This window comes from Lineus longissimus, chromosome 10 (genome assembly GCF_910592395.1).
Source record: "Lineus longissimus chromosome 10, tnLinLong1.2, whole genome shotgun sequence".
Taxonomy (NCBI): Eukaryota; Metazoa; Nemertea; class Pilidiophora; order Heteronemertea; family Lineidae; genus Lineus; species Lineus longissimus.
The window spans coordinates 17910955-17934670 of record NC_088317.1 but is presented as its reverse complement, the minus strand read 5'-3'; the positions used below and the strand labels follow the sequence as shown (position 1 = coordinate 17934670).

Below are 23716 nucleotides of genomic sequence, written 5' to 3'. Positions count from 1 at the left end.
GTTGAGACTTTTTCTTTGACTCGTGCATGCCTGCCATGATATACCTGTTAAAGTACAGTGATAAATTGAATTCATATGCAAATGTACCGTGAAGCCCTTAACTAAGGTAGGCTTCACGGTGTTCATAGGGTTAACTCAACTCGTTTGAAGTATACCGAACGTGCCTTATCAAGCTGTTCGCCATTGTTCTTAGCCTTGATTAATATTATTACACATTATAAGCAGTGAGTCCAGGTGTCCGAGTCACGCGGTTCCAAGTCGGGGGATTGCGGTGACAGCAGTGTTCGTCTTCCGTAATCCTGGACTCTGAGCTCGTGACTTGGCGTCTGGGTATTTAAGCACTGGGCACGTCAGCTCTCTCTCTCTCCTTCCTCTCTGTTGCCAACCACCTCTGAACTAGGACTTTGAGCTTGCTCTGCCGTTAAGGATGACAAACTGATTGTGATTGTAAGTGCGAATAAACTACATGTATTCTAATTAATACTCTTGTCTTCCGGCTTCCTCTTCTACCAGTAGTTAGTCTCTTTGCAAGTTCAGCCGGTCTACGGCAGCAGGGTTTCTGGATACCCCGTATCCAGGGACCTTGTGTACACAAACTTCCATTTGGTTAGTTGCCCAATTCAACAGAGGCTTTCATGATATTTCTAAAGAGATATCGAGTATCCTATTTACTTGTCGAGACTGAAAATCTATTAAACATGTTAACCTGATGATTTAAAGGGGTAACAGCTTGACGCAATCCTTATAGAGGGACCGCAGCAAATGCATTTCAAACAGCTTACAGTTCACGTAATCCAGGATATCCAGTGTTGTGGATATCGTCTTGGACGCGTTTAGACCATTTTATACGCCGAATGGAACCAGTATGGACCAGCTGTACACATCGGATCCGTACATTGAACGTAAGTTTTATCGAAACCCGTGTGAACGTCGATTTAGTCCCCTGTAGAATATGTTCTCCCCTATAGTAGGATAGACTTGTGCTTGCCGGATCGAGAGACCAAACGCCATTAAAATAGATGTAGCAAAGAAGCACATAAGTCTCTCATAAGAAAACCAGAAAGAATTTGTATGTTCTATCATTAGCGGCCAGACCTGGGGGTCAGGCTTATTCTTCTCCTTCAGAGGTTCGACGTTTGACCGCTAGATGTCGTAACGGCCAGACTCTGATCCCAAGCGTACCTTAATTTGATTCAATTGTCTCATCTTCCCTTCAGGCAAGAGACGACCTTCTTTCGTTGGGAGAACGTCTGGAAATGGCGTCAGGAGGACCACTTTTCTCATGTTGCTTTTCGCTTTCTTCCTGACCTCTTTCATCATTGGATACCAATTTGGAAAACTGGTAAGTGATAAATACCCTCCAATCAAACCTTTCACTGCCATCAAGAATCGAAATCACGTATCACTAACAAGTTATTGGTGAACATCATATTTGTACGTAGCTCTTAATATTGACAATAGACGCACTGATTTCGTTACTTACAACGATGGCAGCATTCGATCAATTCCAATGTCCAATTTTAATTTCAAATTTCGTCACTGTGCGAGTTTGCGTAGATGTATGCGGCAATATACCAACTGATGTTATGTATTGCAACTTCTCCCTTTCAGACCGAGTTCGTCCCCGTCCCCGCACCACCATTCGTCTACCAACAGCAATCCGGGAACAACATTCACGCCTCTCATAGGGATGCAGACGATGAGAGCTCGGAGGAAACTGTCGATGTCACTGCGACGGATGCCACTAGGCTTACTGCTGCTACTTTGAGGAGTACAGCTTTTGCTAGCAATCTGACTCGTTCTGTGACTGCATCAGCAATCGACAAAGCGATCGCAATTGTATCGCCTACTGTCGTGCAAAGTAGTCCTGGCCATGAAGCAACAGCACCGACAGCAGAAGTCAGGAGTACCACCCCGGTTACGACAATCGTACCAACTGCACTGAGCAGCACCACGGTATTGGCAGGGATGACAGCATCTGCAGAACCAGCAACGTTGGAAGGGAATATGATGGACTCAGTAGCGGCGACGACGACCTCAGGAGCAACATCGGCAAGCTCTGATGCAACGACAATGACCTCAGAAGCAACAACGACGGCCTCAAAGGACACAGCGGCGATCTCGGAAGGAACAACGTCGGCTTCGGAAGGAACAACGACGACCACAGAAGAAACATCGGCGACCTCAGAAGCAACGGCAGAAGCGTCTGTTGATACTGAAGTCACCGTTGTCACCGCCTATTTCGACCTGGGATCATTCGAAAAAGGTTCACCAAACAATGTCTTCACAAAACAGAAATATTATGGCTGGATGAAGACCTTCCAGAACATACAGAATCCTTTGGTTGGATACTTTGACACCAATGAGACCTTCAACGTCTTCAAGAAGCTTCGTGCACATCTCCCAGCCAATCACACGAGGTTATTCTTAGTTGAAAGGTCACAGCTATGGAGTTTCTCCCTCCGTGATCAAATCAATGAAATTTTTAAAAATCCGTCTTACCCGAAGTTTTCACCGAATACAGTCCTCCCGGAGTATTCGTGCGCAATGCATGCAAAGTACGAAGTCATGAATACTACCATAAAGAATAATTATTTCAAGACGAAGTATTTTTGTTGGCTAGATATCGGCTTGTTTCGATCAATCTCGGAAAACACGGACGCGTTCACTTTGGGTCTCCCGAAAGGATTCGACCCAACCCACATCGCCTACCAAGAGGTTTCGCCCCGTAATTCTGACCTTGACCCCGGTTCCATCTTTCGCGGAAACCTGTATTGGGTCTGCGGATGCTTCTTTTTAGGTGAGAAAGGTCTGATGTTAAAATGGACTCAGTTGTACAAAGATTACGTGGTTAAGTACCTCACCCAAGGACTTATGAACACGGACCAACAGATTATTTACGCGATGTTTTCGACGCATGGGAATCAGCCGAGACCCGCGATTGAACTTCAGCTGTTTAAGCCGGACGGCCGTTTTAACCCGTGGTTTTCCTTGGGTTATCTGTCCAAGGAAGCGGGACAGAGAAAGAACAGTTGAGAAGATACTTTTGAGAGTTATCCAGAAGTCTGTAAATGGAGAGGCTGCGCATCTGCCCATTGACAACCGAATTGAGATGCACTTCTCAGTTCAAGATCAACCAAAGATTGATTAAAAAATTCAAATGGGAAGTTCGTGAAAGCCGACGGTTGGTTCTGGTCCACTGTAAAAAAGTATTTGATTTACATCTAAGCCATTGCTAGACAGAGTTACATGGTCAATGCTTGGGTTCGAGAGTATGAATCAAATACATTTTGCGAGAGGACGGGCCTGGCCTATGGCAACATCAAATCACTCGTTGACAGCATTTTTGCATGGACACAAAGTATCAAATAAAAGGTATAACTATAGTCCTTGAACTAAGACGAACTATTCGAAAATACATGCGTTGTCATCGTTGCATCGGTGACTGGAAACCCGGAAACTTCTGACTTTCAGTCCTAGGATCGTAACGAATTCTACAAACGTCTGGGATGCAAACCTGGATCGAATCAGTAAGAAAACTCCACTTGAATAAACCCCTTGTTCATGGCCTCTGCTATCGGCATGGAAACCCTGGTCGCCGGGTTGATATAGAGTCCCCGCCTTTCGTTGATGATCCCCCTTGCCACAGCATCCTTGAGACCCATAAAATCTGGGGTCTCCTCGCGGGGATCGGCTACGCCTGTGATGACAAATCGCCTCACTGAGTGTCCGGAGCTACGGAACTCGGTCTCCTCATCCCATACACGTACTTCTTCCTATAAAACAAAATATACACCATTGTATCAATTTCTCATTACCCGGTATAACGCGACCCAATTTGCATTAGCACAGAATTGGACTAGGTGGAGTTCCTTTATTCGCTCCTCCGAAACTCCATAAAAAGAGACTTTCAGTTGGCAAGCGCCAGGTGAACACGTTGGGCTTGTTACACAAGTCGCCGATAGGTGTTGTATTCTATCTCATGTACAGTTGACACTATTCGATGGATATAATATTCATACAGTCAAAAAAGACCAAGTTAATGTAGATTAGAGTAAAGCAATGTGATGCTTATATGAACTAACAGGCTTCATAGGACTGTGCAGAGAAAGTATCGAGTGGTACAAAACATTTGTAGAAGATTTCAAAATTAATTGGAATCTCTCAAATAACTCAAGTATGAAAATACCGCTTACCCCGAATTTCCTTTTGATAAACACCAGAAACAGACTCATCACTGGCAGCTCAACCCAAGGCGTGAGGAAGGAATAGTAGAACGGAAACCTGTAGAAATCACTCCTAACACCCGCGCTATTGAGTACTCGGGCCATCTCTTTGATTATCGGACGTTAACTTGATGACATGCACTTCGTCCTTGAGATTAGACGTACTCCCACGTTATTACATGCACTCTGCCCTTGAATTTAGACGTCCAATTCCATTTGAAAAACTTTCTTGCGATGATATTTGCACAAAACTCAAGATATCTTTGCCGCTGTCTCACTGAAAATCACACTGTATAGCTAAACTTATATCTGCCGCGATTAAAACTTATGGTGGCTGTCCTCGAAGCTATTACTTCAGCTCACTCAGTCCTATGGTAACCGTGTGCTGTCCCAAGTTCCTCACTGTGGTTTCACCAACAAACTCGTAGCGTCTCAAAATAGTCGGTTTCAGTAAACTCGCAAGAGATGCCTTAAACCAGCAGCAAAAGTTCTTCGAGCGGTTCAGTTCTCAACCGATATTCGGAACTTTTCCAAAGCCGTGCTTCACCAAAACCGATTAATTTCAGTCGAGGTCACACTGGTTTACGCTATCCAATTTACAAATTCTATACTCTGCTATACTTTATGATAAACATTCATTCAAACGTGAAGTTTCTTTCTTGATCCATGTTTGGTTAATATGCCATCAATTGAATGCTCTTTCACTAATCAACAATAGTACGGCATATTTCTCATGTTGAGGCTTTTTCTTTGACTCGTGCATGCCTGCCACGATACATATTAAAGTACAGTGATAAATTGAATTCATATGCAAACTTCCATTGGGTTAGTTGTCCAATTCAGCAGAGGCTTTCATGATATTTCTAAAGAGATATCGAGTGTCCTATTTACTTGTTGATGACTGAACATCAATTAAACATGTTAACCTGATGATTTCAAGGGGTAACAGCTTGACGCAATCCTTATAGAGGGACCGCAGCAAATGCATTTCCAACCGCAATATACGTATCACATACATTTCTGTGACTGTGACTGTCTCATCTCTCTCACCATGTTGTCAACACGGTGGAGCAGCCAGGACTGATTTGGCCTGGCTGTGACCGTCTCATCTCTCTCATCATGTTGTCAACACGATGGAGCAGCCAGGACTGATGTGGCCTGGCTGTGACTGTCTCATCTCTCTCACCATGTTGTCAACACGGTGGAGCAGCCAGGACTGATTTGGCCTGGCTGTGACCGTCTCATCTCTCTCATCATGTTGTCAACACGATGGAGCAGCCAGGACTGATTCGGCCTGGCGGCTGTGACTGTCTCATCTCTCTCATCATGTTGTCAACACGATGGAGCAGCCAGGACTGTCAAACAGTTGTGCAAGCTCACCAGAGCTTGCACTTACATAATAGTATAAAAATAAAATGAATATATGTATATGTATATATTTGTTTAAGGTGGTAAATATAATCTTGAACTGTTGTCTTCATTTCTCGTATAGTTGACCTGCTGACTCTTGATGGAGTGGTGGGTTGGTCAGGATCTCTTCTATAAATTGTAGCACTATGTCTTCGTCTTGATTTCTCGTATAGTTGACCTGCTGACTCTTGATGAAGTGGTGGGTTGGTCAGGATCTCTTCTATAAATTGCTACACTATGTCTTCGTCTTGATCTCTATTTCATTTGGTTGTTTTTCGCCTTTTCTCGTTATCTTTTTGTACGTCAGTTAACGTTTCGCCTTATCTCGTTATCTTTTTGTACGTCAGTTAACGTTTCGCCTTATCTCGTTATTTTTTTGTACGTCAGTTAACGTTTCGCCTTATCTCTTTATTTTTTTGTACGTCAGTTAACGTTTCGCCTTATCTCTTTATTTTTTTGTACGTCAGTTAACGTTTCGCCTTATCTCTTTATTTTTTTGTACTTTTCGCCTTTTATCGTCACTTTTTTCATCGTTCTTTGTGGACCCCTTGGTAGCTTCGGTCATAGGATGCAACACGCAAGGACGGCCGTTCTTGGATTAATGTCAGAGGGCTATGTATAACCAACACTGCAGCGTGTTTCCTTTGTCTCGACGACATAATGTGTTAGCGCGGCACGAAGAGCTCTCGTGGTACCCTCAAGGGAACCTCCATGAGAGTTACCGAGGAGCGAGGACACTTGACCCCACACCAGGGATGTAACCCCTTTTGCCGAGACCCCAACAACTATAGCTTCGAGAAGATGCAGCACCATGACTGTGCAAGAGCACGAAACAAGCCATGGCGCCGACCCGACAACAGACGGCCCAACTCTCCGCACTCTGACCCGGAATATTACATGCACCACAACCAGTTGAGAGGTAGATACATGTACTACCGGTCTTATAAATAAGCAAACAGGAGTAGAAGTCGGGGCCTCGGAGCATTGTATGAGGCCTTAGTCCTCGCCAGTTTTCACTCTCCAATGGTCTGCACCTCTCCGGGCACCAGCTCTTGTCGGTCGAACCAAATACTCACACAACCTTGATGCCTTCTTTCCCCAAACGGGGCGCAATGACCTCCAAGAAGGACACTGGTTCCCTATCTGTCAATCGGAGGGGCGGCGTGTCGTGTACAACATGGCAACAAAGGCAGCAGTGAAGGATATAGCCATGACACCCAAGAGGACCTTCGCAAAGGCCGCCCCGGGCCACATCAGTCATCACTCAGCTAACCAAGGGAGTCCGGGGTGGGGCGGTGCTTTTGCCGCGCACCGCCCCGGGAGAGAGGGGGGGGGGGGGAGTTAGTGGAGGCGGCCAAAGACCACACTCCAAAAACTCCGGCCCCGGGCTGGTTCCTCCTCCGCCGAGTCGGCCGCGGCCTTCTTTGCGGCCTTCTTGGCTTCCTTCTTGGCCTGGAAGGAATATGAACACCGCATCAGTCTTCGCACAAACGTTCAATAATCAAAGATACCAATTTAGATATGTTTTATAAAAAAAGATGAACCGTGAGTTTGGCAGTGAACATACCTTGCGTTTTTCCGCGCGCCTCTTGAAGAAACCAGCCTTCTTTTTAATAGCCTCTTCTGCAACTCTGCCGGCTCCTTCCTCCCCGGCGCCGTTGTCAACAGTCGCAAGAGGCTCAGCCTTAGACTGAAAATGATTAAATTGATAAGTCAGTTATCTACCCTGGCAACGGACCCTAAATACAACCACGGATCAAATTTAGTAGGGTAAGTCGTCCGGCATTCTGGTGATGACTGATTTCTCAAACGCCCTTAAATATGATAGACTACCAGGCTACAGTGGCGCTACCGTATTCACCAACAGAGCACTGACCGTGGGGCACATATAGCATCAGTTCATATAATTATCTTACTATAAGTGACCATTGCAACCATTGTCCGAAATCGAATGCCACCTCATCAGACAGTTCTGCAATACACGCATGGTTTTAATACTAGCAAAGCGGGAAATTGTTTTGCATCTTAAAAATTCGAAAAATAACTGCGTGCTCCTATATCCAACACAGGGTGTCGTGTACATATCCTGATTATGTATCTTTTGAATTCACCTTACAAATATTGTAAAAAGGCAAATTAAAGGCCGCTTTTAAACTGAAAATGGTGCAGATGGCACAAAAGACGCCATTCTGTCAAGCTTGTTCCTGAAAAATATGCTCATTGACAACATCAGATTCATGGCATAGTGGGTAAGACGGCAAGGATCAAGTGGCGAGGAAACCGAGTTCGAACCCGCTCGAGGAATATTTTTCATTTTTCTTTACACGAGAGCGTCTCTGTACTGTCGGGCGTCGGGCGTTTGTGTTTTCTAACTTGGCCGTTGGGGTTTTTATGCATGCATGTCAGCTTTAACTGCCGAGATTTTTTTTTCAATACCCTTTACATGTATATAAAGGGAGGATACCAATTTGGATACGTTGGTAACAAAAAAAAGTTTCGTAATATAAATACCTTGCGTTTTTCTGCGCGCCACTTGAAGAATCCAGCCTTCTTTTTGATAGCTTCTTCTGTAACTTTGCCGGCTCCTTCCTCCCCGGCGCCGTTGTCAACAGTCGCAAAAGGCTCAACCTTGGACTGAAAATGATTTAAAATGATAAGTCAGTTATCTTTACCCTGGCAACGGACCCTAATTACAACCATGGACCAAATTTAGTATAAGTACGTTGCCCGGCATTCTGGTGATGACCTAGTTCTCGAAAGTTAACTGTCAGGATTTTTACATCTCATCAATACCCTGTACATGTATATAAAGGGAGTATACCAATTTGGATACGTCGGTAACAAAAAAAAAGTTTCGCAATATAAATACCTTGAGTTTTTCCGCGCGCCACTTAAAGAATCTAGCCTTCTTTTTGATAGCTTCTTCTGTGAGTGCAACTCTGCCGGCTCCTTCCTCCCCGGCGCCGTTCTCAGTAGGAGTAAGGGGCTCATCCTTAGACTGAAAATGATTTTGAAATGAGAGTCAGTGATTGGTTTATCATGTTTCTTCCATCATTTAGCGGCCCGCACAAATCGTACTTTCGTTGCGGGGTCTTATTGATTCTTTCCAAATACATGTAGTTTGTGTGTGCACATGTAATTTTATTCAAATAATGTTGAGCCTGGGGGCAAAAACATTCGCGAAGGGGGGTGCGAAGGGTCAAAACTGATCCAGACAATTGATTTCCAGAGAGAGGTAGAACTTTGCACTGGTTATTTGACTCCCCCCCCCCCTTGAGCAGTCTGTTACTGTGAGAAGGGAAGGGACCACGCAACACCTACCTTTTTCACAGAGCGGAGTCTATTCAAGAACTTGGTCAGTCGGCCCTGCTTTTTGGCACCGACTGTCTCTGCCAGTTCTGGTGTGGTGTCCGTGACATTCATTTCAACCACAGGATCGACAGCTACTACATTCTCGCCGACAGTCTCTGCCTCTTCTGGCGTGGTGTCCGCGACTTTCACCATATCCACAGCATCGACTGCTACGACATTCTCGCCGATAGTCTCTGCCTCTTCTAGCGTGGTGTGAGGGACATTCACCACAACCACACCATCAGCTACGACATCTCCGCCGACAGTCTCCGCCTCTTCTAGCGTGGTGTCCGCGACATTCACCGTATCCACAGCATCGACTGCTACGACGTTCTCGCCGACAGTCACTGCCTCTTCTGGCGTGGTGTCCGCGACATTCACCACAACCACACCATCAGCTACGACATCTCCGCCGACTGTCTCTGTCTCTTCCGGTGTGGTGGCATCCACAGCATCGACAGTTACGACATCTTCGCCGACCATCTCCGCTCCTTCCAGCTCGGCCTCAAGGGTAAATACCTTGGTGTTATCTTCCATTTTGATCTAAAAGTGGAAAGACACACAAATAATTACAAAATGATGGTTGATACGTTGCTAGGGAGGACTTCGCACGACGTCAAAACGCAAGAACCGCACCAATCATCCAGCGTATTATTACAGTGACGTCACATACAGTGATGACGTCGCTATGGATTTGCGCATGCGCGAGTAGTCCATAAATGAGATGTGACGTCACAGGCGATAGCGTTGCAAAAAATTACATCCGGGATATGAAGTGCACAATGACGTCATCATGATCGGCGATGACAACGTGATTTCGGAAATCTAAAGTTTCCACGAAAAAAAACATGAATAAACTTCATTTCACGCAAAATGTGGCTAGTTTGTAAAATGTATTATTACCAGATGGGGTGAAGCATATATTCATAAATGGAATGGAATACAAATAAAAGCGCAAATGGGCTTACCTTTTTAGAAAAATGTGGAAAAACGCGGAGCTTTTTTGCCGTGATGTTTTGGCTGCTGATGGTTGGTTTGTGGTGGCGTTGCTAGCGTCTCGTCGTGAAGGACGACGTTTTTTTGCGAGATTCTAGCTTACAGCCAGAGAAACATGAATAAAACTTCATTTCACGCAAAGAGTGGCAAACTTTGCAGCGGTAATTTTATCAGATCGTATGCAGGGTATATTCATAAATGGATTGGAATACAAATAAAAATTCGTGTTGGCTCACCTTTTTATGAATTTTGGGATAAACGCGGAGCTTTTTTGCCGTGATGTTTTGGCTGCTGATGGTTGGTTTGTGGTGATGTTGCTAGGCCTTGTTGTGAAGGAAGACACATTTTTCGTTATCCTTGTTTTTGCGCGTCGCTACGTACGGTTTTGCGTTACTATTGTGTTGATGGGCCTAGTGACTCCGTCTTCATCCGGAGGAAGAGCCCATAACAAACTAAACTCTTGCTCTTCACTTTGATTGCCCAGGCGTAGACATCAGTTACGAAGTCTCATTTGAAGGACGAAGCAATGCAGGGTTAAGTGATCAAGGCCACAAAGATGAACAACGTTGATCCTTTCGAGAGTCGAGCAGCTGAGGAGTTCCTGTGATTGGAGTGGCCTAAATATTGGTGTTATTAAAGGACAGCAATAAGTTTAAAAAGGGACTTGACTGCTTCTTGTCAGGCAAAGAATTTGATTTTCTGTGGACTACACGGATGTAGTTTAGAATCATGCCAAGCCAGCTGTTTGAGGGACCATCATTGCGTTATAATTACACGTATGTAAATAAAGTTTGATAACTCACACACGATCTGCACCCTCGCAAGACGAGTTGCCCATACCAGGTAATGCCAAATCAGTTACCCCCAAGACTAACACTGGAGGAACAGGGTTGTCTGCTTCACTGCCCATACTTCTGTAGGGACGCTCCCAGCAGTTTGAAAGTCCTGTGAATGTATTAGTGTCTTTTTCTCTCAATGAGCTTCATTGGACATTGTGAGGTGTCACATCCTTCTAACTAAAGGGACACAGCTCATGTGCCCTTATCAAATAGCACTTCAGGTTAGTTATAGCTCAGTTAGTTGTCTCGTATCAGGTACCACCCAAGAAGTACTCGAGTAGTGTTTGAGGAGATGATATGAATAAACACCAGCAAATGCTTTGTCTTCAAGTGACGATTGCGGTTTACCAGTACTCTGAGCACGGTTACTCTGGGCAAAGATGGGGTGTCAGTGTCTCTCTCAAGAGCGTACAGCGGACTGTCTGCAGGATGCCTCATCCAATACTAAAGAGACGGGGCTTTTAGCAACTCTGTAGGGATAACCATACATCGTAAGGATTGGATACAACACAAGTTTGAATGTCCTGGAATAATTCGCGTCTCTTTGCGAGACTAAATCGGACGCTCTGTAATGTCACATCCTTCGAACTCCAGGGACACATAGATACACACATTGAGCGCCAGTTATTTTCCGTGAGTAGTGGAGAAATGGGACTTTGTCAGTAAAACATTTTTATCTAGGCAGATTTCGCAAGCCCTCATGCGCGAAGATGTATGAAAGATAGTCGGTGGTGTCATGAAATCCTGCTTAAGTTCAGTTACGCGATATTCGTAAATCAGCTCAATCATTGATACCATGATGGCTATACAGATATAGGAAACCAGACAGAGCTCTTCAGAACTGTCGTCATACATAGACGTTGGTCTCCGCAAGGCTTGGAAAAACTGTCTCTTCTTCTCGATCGTCAACTGCTTACATACAAGTTGGCTATCTCATTCAGGGTTGAAACGGGATGCAAATTAAGTTACGGTACAGACTCTGGGCTATTTCGTCCCTGACCGCTGGCGTGAGGTATTTTTGGTGAAGAAGGTGCATTTGGTAAGTGCATAAATCTCACTTTTCGAGAGTGTCCCCACGCTGAGAGACCGAAGCACAAGAGACAAAGGCTGATGATATGTCATTCTGGATTGAAACGGGATGCAAATTAAGTTACGGTACAGACTCTGGGCTATTTCGTCCCTGTCCGCGGGCGTGGGGTATTTTGGTGAGGAAGGTGCATTTGGTGTCGTTTGGTAAGTGCATAAATCTAACTTTTCGAGAGTGTCCCCCACGTTGAGAGACCGAAGGACAAGAGACAAAGCCTGATGATATGGCAACTTTTATTGGGCAAGTATATAATATATACTACAAAACTTAGAATTAGTGGCCGGCATGCGGAATCAGAAAAGGCTGACCGTAAATTGTTGCACGTGAAGATAGTGTAGTGTGTTAATAGAACTTGCTGGGAGTGATCCGCACACTTATTGTCTGAAGGACAAGAGACGAAGGTTTATGATATGACAACATTTATGTGGCAGTACATGTACATATGAATAATGCAAAACTTGGAATACCATAACACAACGTTGATACTGCTGACGTCGCTTGAGCCGCTTGAGCAAGCGTGTCAAGGGATCAGATGTTGGGTCAGTGCGCATGCGGGGCATGGGATGGAGGGTGGTGCACTGTGAGTGTCGATAAGGATGGGGGGGGGCAAAGGCAAATTACAATAGCATAATGACAATTGAACAATGTACAAGTCGTAAGTAACCGTGACCGCTTTCAAGGTGGCAAGAACTGATTGCTGACCAAAACAATGACATATTCTGTTAACACCAATGGAGCATTCTCTTGTACTGTATTTTAGCCCAAAACCGCCCAATCAAAATGGTGCAGAGACTCGATTGACGTTTATTATCATCAAGAGGAAATTGATCTCAAAACTGATATGGGCCTATAGTATAAATAATATCCTACCTAAAATAATAGGCCTTCTGTTAAATTAGGCCTGTCTTAAGAAAAAAGAAAGAAACCTACAACCAATTACTCTTGAAAACAAATATGTCAATAAGGCTCATCCATGCATCATTTGAGTAAAACAATGTAGAAACACATTTTTTTGCTGTGATCAAGAAATAGCTCCATTGTTGTAATGTTGCACTTCTTGTGCTGTGAAATAGCTCAGATACGGTAAATGGATTGCCACATTGAAAACGGAACAAGAAATAACAATATTCTGGATCAGCGAGTACATACATGAAGTGCTATTGATTTCAGGAATAAGCACATCTTTTGCATGGTTCACTTTCAATAAAGAGTAACAATGTTCGATGTTTAATTTTCAGGGTCGAAAACAGGCGAGTGTCAACCCATTCTGAGCCAACAGCATGAATTACAACAAGAAAAGGGTCAATTCCGTTGGGAACTGCTGTTCCCTGATCATGGCTCTTGACTACTGGCCTGGAATAGAAAGGGAAGATTTAGATACCAAGAAACATTGAAATATACAATTTAAGAAGTATTTGATCATATTTCATGAAGTTTTTAAAAAAAATCTATTATAGCATATCAGTAATATGTCTATACACATGTTTATGTCTGCGACAGCCTCATTGGCACTAATAAGATGAATCAATTAAATTGTCAGGCAATGGTGGTCAACCTGCCTCGGGTTTGTCCGAATATCAGTCACATGATGACGGACCTAAAGCCTCATTTTATTAACTGTAGCCAGCTTATCGAATTTTATCTCATTTACCAAATTGTGTTCCACAAATCTGGCATCCTGAATATCTATCTCTCAGAATTGGCCTCGGTCGCGTTGGCTCGATTCTAGGGACGGGACAGCGAAACCACACGAGATGGAGCAATCCACCTGAAAAAATTGGAGACAATTCGAATGCTGCTTCAGTGAACAATGGGCGATCTGTTCAGGAGACGTCTTTCAAATCGCCCATTGTTTCATAAACGAGAGCTGGACAGACAGTTCCAGCTACTCTTCGCAGATTTCCTTCTTCCAATGCATACATCGCGTTTTGTCTCGACCACACTTGCATAGCTATTTACTCTAAGGTCACGTGCAGGTCTTATTTGTAATTGCTGGGGTGAAACTTGGTACTGCGGGACAGACTTACATGCCCACAAAACGCAGTGTCACTGCTGGACTGATTTACAAGTCCACAAAACGCAGAATGGGACATGGACATCATTACCCCAGCAAGAACCCAATGTAACCCCACAAATAGGGCCGTTTATAATGTTTAAGACATGTTTATACAATAACAACGCTGAAGCTATTGCCTGCAGTGACCTTGCTAATGATTTTTATGTGGGAGGGGCCAGGGACCGTGACTATTGATAAAGTCCTCACGATATTATATTCGTCAACAATGGGGCACAGACTTTCAGATATTTTCGTGACTGACCTATATTACCAGTACAGTCCAATATATATTTCTTTTTTTTGACTGACCTCTATTACCAGTACAGTCCAATATAATTCTATTCTTCGTGACCGACCTATATTACCAGTCCAGTCCAATATATTTCATTTTTCGTGACTGACCTATATTACCAGTACAGTCCAATACATATTCTATTCTTCTTGACTGACCTATATTACCAGTACAGTCCAATATATATGTTATTTTTCGTGACTGACCTATATTACCAGTACAGTCCAAAGATACTATTTAGTCTGTATATTATTCTAGGGCTGGGGTGGGGGATGGGGAAATTCTCCAGTGACAAACTTTTTGATTGTCATTCTGGTTAAAAAAAAACACGTCCAAAGAAGAAATTTATTCTCATAACTTTTAACAATGCTCGAAAAAAAACTTTTAAAATGTTCATGTGGCGAGTCGCCACATGTACCGACTATACCTGTGGATCTAAATATATATATCATCATTGAAATCCTCAGAGAAATTAAACCAAGACAAAAAAGGGTTCCATGCCCTTGGTTTCCATGTACCGCGAACGATGCTAACGATAGGATTTAGCTGACAGGATTCGGCCACATGAACCCCTCCCTGTCCAGAAGACGCGGGGGTCGTCAGATCAATTTGAAACCGCCATGGACATCACTTCTTCCCCCTCACAAGTCGGTCGCGATGACCTCCATGTGCAAACCATTTTGGCTGTGGATGCCCTGGTAACCCATGTCGCCTAACCAGACATAGCGCGCTGCCTGACTAGAAGTTACCGCCTCTGAGACCCAGGGTTGAGACACTGGGGTCTGCCCCTAGCTGACAGGTGGCTGGAGATCCATATCATAGAGCATACCAACCGTACATAACCGGCTGGACTGGTACACCCTATCAGGCTCAGACTCCCCAACGGAGTCTATTGAGCGCAGCCGCAGCGCCAGTTAATATGGATGGATTTACGTCGTCAAATAACTGTCGACCTGATGAGCATTCGTTCACGGTACATAGAGTTTATCGGGGTTGGGGGCGAAGAGACAAGACCAGGAACTCCTATGGGGTCGCGGGCGCAATGCAACCCGAGGAACGAGATGCACCCAAAGTACAAACTCGAAAATAACTGGCTCATCCTTCGCCATAGGTGTCAAGTATGTACCACTTATACAGACAGGCGTCATTAACGTTGAGTAACACCTCACAAGGAGCAATACCAAGCATTTTCATGACCTCATATTTAGCGAAAAGGTGTGACAACAATGATAATATATCAGATCCAATACCAGTCCCTTGACCAAACCCAACCATTTCTTGAAAGTTCAAAGGACGTCGGGGCTTCTGAAAGAAAAAAGAATTGGCCATGACCGCTACGGAAGACAGATCGAAGTGATAGATGGGCTAACTGTCTATCTGAAAAGGGTGGGGAGCGATTTTTTTTCCTGACCCTTTTGGGCACTATAGTGTACATTTGTACAGGGACTTTCAGCCAATCAGATTTCGACAAATACATGACGTCAGAAGTCTTAGAAACTTTAGAGCAGTTGGTAGAGCGCTGGTCAGAAATGGCAGAATACGATGTTCGATCCAAAGGTCGTGAGTTCGAATGCGGTCGTGGACAACATTTTTCTTTTTCTTTTTTACTCTTTATATTTAATTTTTATAACGCGTTTCTTTTCCCTTGTTATTTAAATTTTAGATATTTTAGTTATTTCTGCTGCCTGCAACATACCTACAGAAAGGACAATAACAATAGCCCATCTCCAAGATGCAAGGGATAGTCCTTCAGATATCATTTATTGAGCATGAATATACAATGAGACTTGTCTCATGTGAATGGTCTTCCTCCAGTAGGAATATTTTTTTCTGCAATGAGACTTGTCTTTCGATACTGCCTCGTGTGTGTGGTCTTCCTCCAGTTTTTTTTTGATACTGTATGCTTCAAATTTGATTAACAAGCACAAAACAATACAAGCTTACTTCTAAGTTTCATGATGACGCCCCGATGACGACACAGATTTATCGGATTCTGATTGGCTGAGAACCTGTGTGCAAATGTACACTGTACTGCCCGAAAGGTTCAGGAAAAAAATTCGCGGGCGGGCGATTAAGCAGGCGCATACAGTTAGATATTAAAATGGTAACAAAATGGCCGAAATTTATCTTCGCACACCATCTTTACACTTGTATAGGAGCTATAGGTAAAACTCAATGGTGACGAGATTATTACTGCTCCCGAAAGAGATTTTAAGTAGCCTAAGTCTTTTGTTTGCTGCTGGTTTGCTGCGGCTTTCAGCAGCTTCCTACCGACGACACAAGGATATCTTTGAAAGCCACCACGTGACCGCAGGCAATGCAATGGTGTCATTATTCACATTTATCATCTTCGTGACCACGGGAAAACATACTTAAAGCTGACATGCATGCATAAAAACCCAAACGACAAAGATAGAAAACAAACACCCGACCACCAAAAGACAAACTGCACGTGAAACATGATAGACACCCAGCGACATGTCTCACTTGACTGCACAAACACAAGTTCATTGACGAAACAGGTCACAGAGAAATAAAAAAATATTCCTCGAGCGGGTTCGAACTCGGAACCCTCGCCACTTCATACTTTCCGTCTTTTCTAATTTGGCCCTTAGGGTTTTTATGGGTCAAGGTCCTCATCATACATATCACATGTCACAGTATCAAGGGCTGGTTGGTTCAGAGATAGAATGTGTTATGAGCACGTGACACATTGCGCCAAGCACGTGGCGTGTGACGTCACAAAATATGGCAGACATGACCGATCGTCTCATTTTCTTGCTGCCAGAACGATATACAGTGTAGTACCATGTGGAAATATTCAGAACAGCAGTGGCGGATTTAGGGGTCCCGCATGAGTCATCCCTCTTTGATATTTTAGGGCACCTCTCCTCAAGAACCCTCCCCCTCATTTTCAGGATTGCACCTTCGGCTCTATCATGAGTTCTCATTGGTGGGGCAGCGCCCCCCGCTTCTTTCCAAAATTTCTGGATCCGCCACTGCCGCAGAGATGAGAAGTTTCAAAAGAATACATGTATGTGCAATCAAGGAAGTTTCGATAGAGAAAAATAACTCACCATGGTGGTGTTCACGTCGTATCTTGTGATAAACCGGTTGGGCAGCATTGGGTGTACTAGACAGGACAACGTGTCTGGCGTCTGCAAGAAATGAAAATGAAAAGATAAGATAGGATTGTACATTGTATCAGATAATAGTCGCAAAATTTGGGGAGAAAAAGTTGTGGAGAAATCAGGCTGAACTCACCAATGTTGAACAGAGCTTCGACTTGGCGTCGACACAACTGAACGCTTGTGTTCCCAAAACCGGTCTGTCATACCACGAGCACAGCCAAATTCAACGCCCGTATTGAGTACGTTACGTCAGAGAGGTTACCAAACCATTCATCTATTCAAATTGTGATTTTCAATCAAATTCATTGACCATACACGAAAATGCTCACAATATAAAGCTGATTGGTCAAATACTGAGGTCACGGTCGGATGAACAGGAGTCGGACAACAAGTGACATAACTTCGCGGAAACTTGGCTTTGGTGGTATTTTTAAACGAGTCTACGTGACGTAACATAATTGTTGAAATTTATAGCCAGCAGTATTCACACATGGCAAATTTTTTTTAATTCAAGTTCAAGTTTGCGCACCGAGCGATTGAACGTGGTCCGTTTTCGTGTACGTTGGGTGCGCTCAGATGAATTGATAGCTTATACTGCTCCGCCTGTCTAGCTGAGAGTTATGGCTGGTCAAATCTCTATGCTGTGGCCACTGCAAAAACTTTGGGGGGAAAAATTCCCTCTTATTTCAGCTCACGACCGCGAAGCATAAAAAACGTCTACCTGCTCTGTATTAGCACAAATAGCAGACGACGACCACATCAATATTGTGCTCACAGTGAGTGACTAACGGATTCCCGGGCTCACTGTCTGAGGAAAAACCCTGGATCCCTGCCCTGAGTCCACGACCTCTCATGGGGTAATGTCCGCTTCGCCGGCCCCGTGAGCAAGGCCTGAGAAGCCAAACCAACCCATGATTGAGGGTACACACTCCGGACGCAGTGGTCCGGCCTCAACCTTAGTTTTCAATTAATTCGTTGAGGGTTCTTCTTCAGAAAGAAGTTTATCAGAAGTCTGTATCAAAGCGCATTGCCTGCAGGCCGCATTGGCGCGAAAATTGAATTTACCGCTTCTTGTTTTTGCTGCAAGCGATCTCTGAACGATCGTTTTACAACTTTACCGCTAGATGGCGCTTGCCAAATTAGTGCTCTAAGCGATATTAGAAGTACAGATTTTCGTCAATATGGGAATGCAGAAGCTGTTGAGTGGTATTCTTAGGTACCGTGTTACTTTTAAGAATGAGATGGTCAAGCAGTTTCAAAGGATTAAAGATGACCCAAAGGTACTTTCCTAGGTTTTTCCGATGTAAATTTGCGATCGATTGGTTTATTTTGTGGCGTTTCCTTGAAAGTGTGAAATCACTTTCCACCACCAGTTCCAGTTCATTCATTCAATGAGTTTGACATTGATGTTGTCATTGAGGTGATTGAAATTGACTTTGCCCCAAAACATAGGACATTTTGGGTGTTTTCATGCTGAGAGTGATAATCTGATATGCCCAAATATGTAGTCCTGCGAATCAATAGGTCTTGGTCCTGGCCTTGGAGTCAACCCGACTTGTCCTTTTGGAAGAAGTAATTGATTGGGGGCATGCTGACCAGTCATGTGTCTTACCTAGAACAACGGGTCACAGTGGCTTATGACATTGTCCAAAGCCGACTGAGGCCTTCTGTCTTGTTCTGAGTGTGCACATTTGGTTTGTTTGGGCTCCGATTTGATCGTCTTTGACGAAAAGGCATATTCGAGTGGCCTATTCCACAAAGCACAAGCTCGGAAGCAAGGAAGGCAAATGCTGTACATTTCACTTGGCTTCACCTACCTGAATGCAAGATTGTGGATAATGTTTATAATGGTCTGGTGAGTGTGAGGCCAATGTCATGATGATGTATCTGATGTATGATTTGTACATTTGTTTCATACTGAGCTGCTCACTTGACTCCACTGGGCAAAATAGCTCCAGTTACTTACAACCTTAGTTTTATTGTTTTGTCTTTTTCAGCCGTCAGCTATAGTATTCACATGTATGGACAGCCGAATGTTGCCAAGTCGTTTCTGCCAAGCTCAAATTGGTGATATGTTTATTGTTCGGAATGCTGGTAACCTTGTGCCGCATTATAAACACTACGGCTACGAACACATCACAACAGAACCGGCCGCTCTGGAGCTTGGTTGCGTCATCAACAACATCAAGCATGTTATTGTCATAGGACATTCTGACTGCAAGGTAGGATTATGAAATCAAAACGGATTATGAAATCAAAGCTTAAATTTATAATCTTTGACAAAATATTTGTCAAATAAAATTCATTTTTCTGACAGCGCTACATCTGCCTCTTTGAAAATGTCCGCAAGCTAGTGCTCCCACACAGAGAATGTTAAAAAAGAGAAATGATTGAGTATAGTAATAATCCACCAATTTCATCTCCATGATGGAAGATGGAGGGATGCCTTGAGCTATTTGCGGGTTTGCCTTTTATACCAAGTCCACATAATCTTGTTAGACATCTCCAAGCCGAGGATGTACCACCTATCAAAGAAATTGTCCGCCAGGCTCTAACATACAGATCAATGATAATCATTTGATCTCTTAATCAAGAGTCTTAGTCCTGCAGCATGAAGATCCTTAGCTAATGTGAGAATATGAAAATCTCCCTCAGGATCACAGAAAAAAATAATTCAAATTGACTGTGTCTCTTTTCAGGCGATGAACACACTGTGGTCCCTGAAGGATGAAGTGGAGTCTCAAGAAGGCAGCCCCCTGCAGCTCTGGATGAAGAGACATGCCAAGAGCTCCCTGAAGAAATTCGGCCCAATACTTGGTGGGAAGAGAGGACCCCTGGTCTTCCAAGCAGAAACCCCCCAGCATACTTTTGAGGCATTCATTGATGTGGAAAATAAATTCAATATTACTGATAAGCTTTCACAGGTTAGTATTCAGCTTTGTGAAACCAATTATGTTTTTTGACAATTTGAAAAGTTTTAAAGGGGATTAATGTCGGCATTCTGTTTCTGGTGGAGAAATTTGCCTCCTTCCCCTAAAATAGTACCATACATGCAGAATGCCCTATGCGTATAGCATGCAAAGGTAGTCAACCATTACAATATTTATTCAGGCAGTCCAAAAGCTTGTTGTTCAATCAATAATACATAATACCAAGTAATCCATACTTGATAATACATAATAATAATTCATAAGTAAACGACCCTGATTTAAACTTCAGTTAACACCTGGTCATCAAAAGTCCATCATTTCCATACTCATCAATAAGTCACGTGTGCAGTTTACTCAGCAGAAATGAGCCCTCGTCATTTGTTCCAAGATAGGCAGGCAGCTTTGATGCTCATTTTGCCTACTTGTGGGTTGCTGTTTTTCGTCTCCTTCCTCGGCTTTATCTCTGTCTAATCTTTAAAAATTCTCATCATTCCAGGTTAACTGCCTCCAACAAGTACAGAACATTGCCAGTCATCCGTTTCTACATGAGAAGCTCTCATCGGAGCAAGTACGAATCCATGCGATGTGGTTCGACATCTATACGGGGGAGGTCTACTTATTTAGTCGGAAGAATAAGAAATTCATCCGAATCGATGAAGAGACAATATATAAGATATTCTACAGGGATAGAACGATTATAGATGAAGTTGATTTGAGAGATAAAGATGCCTAGTCTTCAGGAGTAAACACAAGTCTTCCATGATGTGTTATGTAGTGTCCATTTAGCCAAGTCTTTGAGCTTAGAATTCTTTATAATACCGTAGAGCTTGGAGCTACAGGAGTGTAAGAATGACAATGATGGTCAAAGCAGGTTGATTGTTCTAGTCAGTTTAATCATGGCGGAACTGAATTGACGACAGCATTTTCACTTGAATATTTTTTCGGTATTTTTACACTGGGCAATGCCACCTCCCTGTTACTTTTAAATTGCCATGAGACTTAATTTTTGAGAAGTAGTCTTTCCCTGATATCTTAAATCGCTCAAACGAAAATCTGGTGAAAAAATATTTGGTGTTCATTGAAGTGCCAATAGACTACAGGAACTGCAGTGCCATCTAGATTCAACCATCATGTGTGATGTTTATGAGACGTGAATTCACTGTAATAATGAGTATTGATGACAAAATGTGATATTATTATAATTTAATTGATTACTTCTTGTATTTTAACCATGGCAGTTCTACCAAGTACTGTAAGTTTTCAGGACGTGGTTGTTCAAAACAAGTTTTCTCACTGATGCTGTTGTTTACTTGGTGTTTAAATTCAAATAGACATCAGTTAGGGAGAGACATGTACTGCCAAGTGAACGCATAAGCGATGCATTGTGGTGACAAAACTTGTTCTGAACGACCAGGTCCAGGGTGTGTAGTTCAGGGCATTTTATGTTTCATACATGTAATAGGATCTTTCCTGTAGTGGAGAGTCATTTGAATCTGTGGTTGTTACTTATACTGGTACATTCTATAGACAATGTATGCTAGGACTAAGATTTTTAGAGTGCCTGGTTGATGATGTATCATTGTCCTTGTTTTACTTCAATTTGTACTGATATTTTAAGGCAATGTGCATAAATCATGTTTGTTAAAACTGCCTGAACATTTCTACAATGAAGGATCTCTCTATGAAGGATTTTACAGGAGTTGGAAGGGAGTGTATCTCTGAAAGATGTGGAACCTGATCAGTTCATACTTTGTCATGAGGCTGCTGGCACAAGGAAGTTTACTCCAGCATTTAATTTGTGTCTCGAAACATGATTGACACCCTTTGGCTCTGTGTGACACAAGAATGCCATTAAAGCTGATATGCATACATAAAAAACCCAGATGTCACGTTACAAAACACCAACGTCCGAAAATCAAGTTGCCAACTACACTCGAAACATGATAGACAGCGGGAATATGTCTCAATTGACTGACACTCTCTAGACACTCTCTAGAAGAGAAACATCATGCATGTCAGCTTTAATGTTTGGTGTGTTTGGCATTTTATCTTAATTTTGAATGCGTTGACTATTATTTGCTTGGGAACAATCTAGTGTATGATGATCTGTTGTTATTGATAGTTACATGTAGGATGCATGCCAGTATTATGCATAGCAATAGGATAGATCTGTTCAACTGTGAAATAAAACTATGAATTATCGATGAAGTATTCAAGTCATTCGTTTCATTCTTTGCTATTTGGTTTGCTGTGTACAGTTTGACACCAATAGAGTAGGTGGCTGCCGCTAGGCACAGACTGTCAACAGGGTATTGCATTGTTATGACTGAGATGTGGCATCAATTTGTTGGAGTTTTTACGTCATTTTGACATGTACCCTACAGAAAATCAGTGCCGAAGCAAGGAGTGCCAATACCCTATTGGAGATACTTGCCTGGTGACTCGGCCAAGGAGGAGGAATCTATCAGAAACTTCTCATGTTTCCAACTTTGGGGTGATTCTTTGCTTTCCCGTGGCTGAGCATCAGCAGCTGGGACAAAGAATTTCACTCGTGTGTCTCATTTATAGATAAGTAAACAAGTCTATCAAAGTACAGAAGAGTGACTTGGCCATGTTCCCAAGTCCTGTGTCGACCGACGTTTGGTAACAAACCCAAGATGGTTGGCAACTCCAATCTCGAAGCCTCTCTAATGTTTAGTGTTCAAATTAATGAAGTTTCCGCTCTGCTGGGCCATGCACACTGGTCACATTTGGGATCAGTTGATGAACTTGTAGCTCTTATGAAGGCAATATTACTGATACGTGCCATTGAATAAGATAGTCTCTTGATCGTGGTGACCGTGGCCAATGGAAAAATGTGTGTTGCCCAATCAGGTGAATGATAGCCAGTCCAAGTCTTTTCCAATCACTCCAAACTGCTGAGCAGCGGACCATTATGTGCCTTGCCAATACAGGACAATACTGAACTGCTGAGCGACCATTAAGAGCCTTGTCATTATAACAACAATACAAAACTTCACATCAGGGCTTTGTTTCGGGAATCTGGGCCAAACTTACAGTAACCTGTGTGCACCCAGTCTATATTGTGGTTGCTATTGAACTAGATAGGGGAAACTCAGCTAGGGGTCAGTGAGCCAGCTTCTACAGGCAACAAGCAAGTCACACAAGGAAAGATGGGTAGGGAATCTTTCACAGCAGGAGTCTCAGACTGGATTGGCTGTGATCAAGGCCAATTGAAGGCTCTGGGGTCAGTGAGCCAGCTTCTCGGGGCAAAAAACAAGTCTCACAGGGGAAGATGGATAGGGAATCGTTCACAGCAGGAGTCTCAGACTGGATTGGCTTTTGATCAAGGCCAATTGAAGGCTCTGGGGTCAGTGAGCCAGCTTCTCGGGGCAAAA

At 43.4% G+C, this 23716-nt stretch overlaps 3 protein-coding genes across 3 annotated transcripts; 2 read left to right on the top strand and 1 right to left on the bottom strand.

Annotated features, from left to right (window-relative positions):
* The first annotated feature begins 2069 nt into the window (after window positions 1–2069).
* LOC135494952 (uncharacterized) lies at window positions 2070–3748 on the top strand. Its single transcript, XM_064783324.1, has one exon. It carries the CDS (start codon window positions 2074–2076, stop codon window positions 3034–3036), a length of 963 nt encoding a protein of 320 aa, XP_064639394.1. The 5' UTR covers window positions 2070–2073; the 3' UTR covers window positions 3037–3748.
* Window positions 3749–6977: 3229 nt separating this feature from the next.
* LOC135494390 (uncharacterized) lies at window positions 6978–9524 on the bottom strand. Its single transcript, XM_064782311.1, has 5 exons — window positions 8958–9524; window positions 8506–8634; window positions 8148–8270; window positions 7204–7326; window positions 6978–7088 (listed from the first exon to the last, which is right to left on the bottom strand). The coding sequence occupies exons 1-5, from the start codon at window positions 9522–9524 to the stop codon at window positions 6978–6980; spliced, it is 1053 nt and encodes a 350-aa protein (XP_064638381.1).
* Window positions 9525–18552: 9028 nt separating this feature from the next.
* Window positions 18553–22522, top strand: LOC135494690 (beta carbonic anhydrase 1-like). Its single transcript, XM_064782897.1, has 4 exons — window positions 18553–18668; window positions 19386–19610; window positions 20088–20312; window positions 20815–22522. Exons 1-4 carry the CDS (start codon window positions 18570–18572, stop codon window positions 21049–21051), a joined length of 786 nt encoding a protein of 261 aa, XP_064638967.1. The 5' UTR covers window positions 18553–18569; the 3' UTR covers window positions 21052–22522.
* The last annotated feature ends 1194 nt before the right edge of the window (window positions 22523–23716 follow it).

Coding starts and splice junctions, on each gene's coding strand:
- LOC135494690 (XM_064782897.1), top strand. CDS start 18,570: ATGGGAATGCAGAAGCTGTTGAGTGGTATTCTTAGGTACCGTGTTACT. Junction 18,669..19,385: donor GGATTAAAGATGACCCAAAG/GTACTTTCCTAG, acceptor TGTCTTTTTCAG/CCGTCAGCTATAGTATTCAC. Junction 20,313..20,814: donor TTACTGATAAGCTTTCACAG/GTTAGTATTCAG, acceptor TCATCATTCCAG/GTTAACTGCCTCCAACAAGT.
- LOC135494390 (XM_064782311.1), bottom strand. CDS start 9,524: ATGGAAGATAACACCAAGGTATTTACCCTTGAGGCCGAGCTGGAAGGA. Junction 8,271..8,505: donor GGCGCGCGGAAAAACTCAAG/GTATTTATATTG, acceptor AATCATTTTCAG/TCCAAGGTTGAGCCTTTTGC. Junction 7,327..8,147: donor GGCGCGCAGAAAAACGCAAG/GTATTTATATTA, acceptor AATCATTTTCAG/TCTAAGGCTGAGCCTCTTGC.
- LOC135494952 (XM_064783324.1), top strand. CDS start 2,074: ATGACCTCAGAAGCAACAACGACGGCCTCAAAGGACACAGCGGCGATC.